Here is a 5,954-nt window from a genome sequence, read left to right on the forward strand (position 1 = left end):
TATGTATGTGGGGTGTGTATGGTGTATGTATGTATGTGGAGTATGTATGGTGTATGTATGTGGGGTATGTGTGGTGTGTGTATGTGGGGTATGTGTTGTGTGTGTGTATTGGGGTATGTGTTGTGTGTGTGTATTGGGGTATGTGTTGTGTGTGTGTGTGTGTATATGGAGTATATGTTATGTGTGTGTGGGGGGGTATATGTTGTGTATGTGGGATATGTGGTGTGTGTGTATGTGTGGTGTGTGTGTGTTGTATGTGTTATGTGTGTGTGTGGCTGTGAGTGTGTATTATATGTATGGCGCAGTATGTATGTATGTGTGTGGTGTGTTTGTGCAATGTTTATGTGTAAGTGTAGGTTGTATATGTGTGTGGTATATTTGTGTGTTGTGTATATAAGTGTATGTTGTATATGTATCTGTTTAATGTGTGTGTATGTTTGGTGTGTGTATGTATGTATGTGTTATGGTGGTGTGTATGTTGTATATGTGTGCATTGTGTGTATATGTGTGTAGTATATTTGTGTGGTGTGTGTTGTGGTGTGTATGTATATGTGTGAGTGTGTGTTTGTATGTGTGAATGTATGTTGTATGCATGTGTGGTGTATGTGTGTGCTGTGTGTGCAGCTCCACAGCCCCTCCTAGACATCAGCATGAAGTGCGTGCCACTGCTGCTCGGAATGACCACACGGGAGGCAGCTGCTGGTGGACTCTGTCTGGAAGGTGGAGCTGTCGCCGCCTCTTCTTGGCTTCCCAAAGGCTGGGAGGGCCCAGCAGCCATGCCGCAATCTCCTCTTGTCTATTGCAGAGCCCCTGGTGACTCCCCGCCAGCCTCTGCTCACCTCCCTCAGCTTAGGTAGGTAGGCTCTCGGCTCAGCCCCTGGCGTCTGCCCGTCCCGTCCCTCGTCCCTTGGGTAAGAGGGAGAGGTAGAGGAAGCATGGCTTGTGGGTCCCTCACTGTCCTCTGGTCCTTGTACAGAGACTATCCTGACCCATGAGCAGCGCTGTGCAGCCGTGGTCAGTGCTGGCTTGGACCGACTCCTGAGTGAGAGTTCACCGTACCGGGCCTGTAAGGGGACAGTGGCTGCAGTCATCCTGGAGAGAGGTAGGACCTGCCCTGCCCCGACGCCAGCTCCGTGGGCTAGCTCGGGCTCCTGGCCTGAGTTTTCTCCGTCCCTTCCTGCACAGAGGTCCAAGGCTGCATTGGTCACTCCAAAGAGACCTATGAGTTGGTGGCACTAGGCACAGGCAGCAGCAGCTGTGCTGGCTGGCTGGAGTTCTCGGGCCGTCGGCTCCATGACTGCCACGGTCTGGTCATCGCCCGCAGGGCCCTGCTGAGGTGAGGGGCAGGCTAGGGTGGTGGGGGGAGGTTCTGCCTCAGCCTGCCGGGAACCACTGCCCCAGCACCCTTTGCCTGTCACTCCCAGGTTCTTCTTCCGGCAGCTTCTACTGGTCACACAGGGGGGTCCCAAGGGCCAAGAGCGGTCGGTGCTGACCCCCCAGCCTGGGCCCGGGCCCCCCTTCGTGCTCAAGCCTGGGGTCTTCCTGCACCTGTATGTGAGCAACACCCCCAAGGGGGCAGCCCATGACATCTAGTACGTGGCCCGGCCTGGGAGCCCCCGGGTCTCATTGTGGGGAACTAGGGTGTAAGGAATACCCTGATTCTGGGCTTTTGCCTGCCGCCCCTCACCTCCACAGCCTCCCACTGGCCTCAGAAGACAGCGTCCTGCACAGCCCGGCCTTCCGCCTGCAGGCCCATGTATGTGGGCAGCTGAAGCCTGTATCCTACGTGGCGCCTGCCCTCCGAGATACCCATGTGGGCTGCCTCTCAGCCAGCGACAAACTGGCCCGTTGGACTGTCCTTGGGCTGGGTGGTGGGCTGCTGGCTCACTTCCTGCCGCCACTCTATGCCACCAGCCTCGTCCTAGGTGAGGGGATGAAGGGCTAGGGCAGAGAGTGGGCTCTGAGTGACGTAGAGGACGTGGTGACTCAAGCCGTGTCCTGTGCTTTCTGCCCACAGCTGACCCCTGCCACGATCCCCCAACTCTGAACCGGGCCATTCATTCCAGGCCGAGGCTAGACAGTGTCTTGGGATCATGTCTTCCATGTCCCTATGTCCGTACCACCTTGCACCTGTTTGCTGGACCCCTGGTCGCCCCCTCTGACCCCGGGCCCAGCACCTGCCACCGCCTGAGCCTCAACTGGAGCCTGGGGGACCCTGACATCGAAGTTGTTGATGTGACCACCGGACGTGTGAAGACTGAGTGAGGAGGGCCCTGTGGGACTGACTGTCCCTTAGCAGGGAAGCTCTGGCGGGAAACCCCATGCCCCTGCTCACAAGATAGAGCAGAGCAGTGGCTGGCACCTCTGGCGCCTCTGGTAGCACAGGCCCTGGGTAGGAGGAGACTGTGTGAAGGGGTACGGGGGGGGGGGGTCCAGGGAGATCCGACTGTTCTCTTCCAGTGGCCGCTGTTGTCTTTCCCCAGCTCCAGAGTTGGGCCCCCCTCCCGTCTCTGCAAAGCCGCCTTTCTCTCAGCATTCCGCCAGGCTGCCAGAGCTCTGGAGAAGCCCCAGCTCCTGTCTCTGCAGACCTATGAGGCTGCCAAGGTAGACTTCCCTCCTGCCATTTCTTCCACTTAGGACACTCTGAGCGAACACCTCACCCACCCTGTCCTCTCCCCTGCACCCTAGGCTGTCCCCTACAGGGAAGCTCGCCAGCAGCTCTCTCTCCTCCTGGACCAGCAGGGCCTGGGGGCCTGGCCCTCAAAGCCACTGGTGGGTAAATTCAGGCACTGATCCAGACTTCGAGGGACAAGGACCCTAGTGGAGTTGAACCTCAACAGTGGAAGAACATACTGGGAGCAGAGCAGGGGTGGGATAGGGGGGAGAGCATACTGGGTGAGGGTGGGGCTAGAACTGGGGGCTGGGGAGTCCTGTAACACCTAACCGATGCGGAGTGGAGGGACTTGTATGTCTAGTTTTAATAAAGAAATTGTCTCTAGTGGTCTGCGTGTTGGGGTGTATTGAGGTGGTAGGTCATTGAGGGGAGCCTTTCATGCCACCACAAATGGGTACTCATGAAGCTTACAAGCAGGTTGAGAAGGGCCCGGCGGCTGAGGCAGAGCCAGGTAGGGCAGAGGGCAGGCTGGGAGCATTTTATTGGCTATGAGGCCTGAATCCCCCTCCTTTCCAGGACTTGGGCTTTGGGGATCTAGGAACTCATGGGTCCCATCATCTCATCAGGCTTGGCTTGTACTGGCTGTCGTGTTTTGTGGATCAAGGGCCCCTGTTGGGGATGCCGTGATATGCTTTAATTTGTACTGTAATATTTTTAGTTTAGGTTGCAATACAGAAGCTTTGATTTGATTGGTTGGTTGATCTGCTTCTCTCCCCTCCCCCTCCCCTCTGTTCTCTCCTTCCCCACTTGTTGATCCCTGCCCCAGCCTCACCTCCTCCTCCCGTTGCTTCTATTTCATTTGCCTTCTTGTCTTTTTAATCCTTCCTTCCCCCTTCCCTAAGGAGACCTTTAATTCTTCTAAGACCCAAAAGTTCTACAGCTAAGAAAATCAGTATGGTGGGTGTCTCTAAAAACGACTTCCATGTAGCCCAGCTGTATACCCCTGGAGTCCAAGTCCCACCACAGAGGGAACTGTACTCATGTCAGGGCTCACTGATGCTTTATGCACAGTGTCAGGAAACAGCCCGTCCAGATGCCCATAAACTGGGTATGTGTGTAGCCGGAAGAACGGTGAGGTGGCATTTGCAGGAAAATGAGTGGAACGGAATGATTTTAGATGAAGTGTCTCCACCCAGATCTAGAAGACAAACACATGCTTTGTGTGTGTGTATGCATGTGTGTACAAGTGTGTGCATATGTATGTATGTGTGCCTGAGTGTGCAAGGTTGTGCCTGTGTGTGAATGTGTGCATGTGTGTGCAGGTATATGCAGGTGTGTGTAGGTGTATGCAGGTGTGTGCATGTTTATGCAGGTATTTGCATGTGTGTGCATGTATGTGCAGGTGTGTGCATGTGTATGCAGGTATATGCATGTGTATGCAGGTATATGCATGTGTATGCATGTACATGCTTATGTATGCAGGTATATGCAGGTGTGTGTAGGTATATGCAGGTGTGTGCATATATGTGCAGGTGTATGCATGTTTATGCAGGTATTTGCATGTGTGTGCAGGTATATGCATGTGTGTGCATGTGTATGCATTTGTGTGCATGTGTATGTATGTGTGTGCCTGTGTGTGCATGTATGTGCAGGTGTGTGCAGACATGACCAGATATTGACACTAGGTGTCATTCTCAATCACCTCCTTATGTTTTGAGACAAGGTCTTTCATGCAGTCCTGGGCTCTGTGACTGGGCTGGGCTGGCCATTGAGGCCCCAGGACTCTTCTCCTGGGATCCTTCTGTCTCTACTCCCCAGGGGTATGCACCACCACAGAGCTTTAATTTAAAAAAAAAAAAAAAGATGTGTGTCTCTCTGTGTGTGTGTGGTGAGTGTGTGTACATGTGTGTGTATATAACCTCCTACAAGTGGAGGTCAGAACAACTTCCAGGAAGTTGGTTCTCCTATCATGTGGGTCTGGGGAATTGAACTTAGGTTTTCAGGGTTGAAGGCAGTGACCTTGCCAGCTGGGCCGTCTCATTGGCCCTGGATGCAGGGCCTGGGTTTGGGCTCCCATGCTGTGCAGCACTCTGCAGGAGAGACATGGTCATCCCTGCACAGTGAGGCTGCCTGCTGCCTGTCCTCTCCCAGCGTAGCCAGCAATGACTGATGCTTTACCATGACCTTGACATCTCTGAGTCCTGTTTGGCTGACTTATACAAAGAGGACCAGGATGCTAGGACTTCCTCCTGGCTCAGCTGTTCCACAGCGTCCCCTGCCAATCAGGAAGGACTGCAGATCTGCGTGTCTGGGGAGACCAGAGTCATCAGGGTAAGAAAAGGCCAGAGGGTAGGCAGGAGATTAGGAAGGGCTGCGACAGAGATGAGCCTAGTGCTCAGAAGGTGAAGGTCTCGGTGCTTAGCCTCCTGCTAAGGGGCCACAGGGAGCCTGGTGACCTCGTCCTTGCCATTCTTGAGATCATTCCTCATGTTCATAGTTTTCCAGACCCAGGGGCTCCGGAAGCTTTGCACCTAATCATTAGCCCACTCACAGCACACAGTTTACCCCAGGAGACAACTTAAGTCGACTGGCTATTTCTACCACAGTGGTGATGGCAGCCAGGCCTAGAGCCTGCGGTACCCACCAATCACGGAATCACTGAGTAAACACGTTACTCACAACAACATTAACTCTGCTGCAATCTGCCAAGAAGTCCTCTTTGTCCCATCAACGTGCCCATGGGCCTGCGCATCCTCCCCACTCCCCGCCCCTGCCCCAGCCAGCATTTTCTTGACACAGGATCTGTCTAGCTCCCTTCGCTGGGCTCTGTTTTCTCAGGGTGATGGAGGCTGTTAATGTCTCCTTGGCCTGATTCCCCTGGTGACGTTTTGCTGGCAGTAGGGAGTCAGGCGCTGATGTAACCTAGCCTGACTCCCTCCTGAAAGGCTTCTTGGTCATCTTCTCCCACTTGTAGCCCCACATCCCTATAGCCCAAGGCTGTGGGAACTTTCTAGACTTCAGCAGGCTCTGCATGGTGCTCTCTCTGGGTTCCATCTTTATTCCAGGGGCAGAGTGTGCACCTCCCTATAAGCCCGGACCCAGGACTGAGGCTGTACTGTGCCTCTCCAGTTCTCCGTTTCCCCGGTGGCAAGGGAATGTGAATCTCAGCCATCCAGGGTGCAAGCTGATGATGAAGTTCAGCCCAGAGCAGGTGAGGCTGCTCCTGGCTCCCGGGTCTTCCAGTCCTGCCTGTCATCAGTCCCGGAGGGGAGGGGAGACGGTTCCTCCCCTTGGGTCTCCTCCCCTTGGGTCTCCTGCATAGACAAGCTGTGAGTGGAAG

At 54.4% G+C, this 5,954-nt stretch overlaps 1 protein-coding gene across 1 annotated transcript in view; it reads left to right on the forward strand.

Moving 5' to 3' along the window:
- Positions 1 to 2,998, forward strand: part of Adad2 (adenosine deaminase domain containing 2) — a 5,010-nt gene extending 2,012 nt beyond the window's left edge. Inside the window, exons 3-10 of the mRNA XM_021220784.2 lie at positions 806 to 853; positions 977 to 1,102; positions 1,186 to 1,336; positions 1,425 to 1,592; positions 1,696 to 1,925; positions 2,018 to 2,261; positions 2,484 to 2,604; positions 2,689 to 2,998. Of these exons, the coding sequence (XP_021076443.1) occupies positions 806 to 853; positions 977 to 1,102; positions 1,186 to 1,336; positions 1,425 to 1,592; positions 1,696 to 1,925; positions 2,018 to 2,261; positions 2,484 to 2,604; positions 2,689 to 2,793 (1,193 nt within the window). The 3' untranslated portion in view covers positions 2,794 to 2,998. The remainder of the gene's footprint in view (positions 1 to 805; positions 854 to 976; positions 1,103 to 1,185; positions 1,337 to 1,424; positions 1,593 to 1,695; positions 1,926 to 2,017; positions 2,262 to 2,483; positions 2,605 to 2,688) is intronic.
- The last annotated feature ends 2,956 nt before the right edge of the window (positions 2,999 to 5,954 follow it).

The sequence above is a fragment of the Mus pahari genome, chromosome 20, assembly GCF_900095145.1.
Source record: "Mus pahari chromosome 20, PAHARI_EIJ_v1.1, whole genome shotgun sequence".
NCBI lineage: Eukaryota > Metazoa > Chordata > Mammalia > Rodentia > Muridae > Mus > Mus pahari.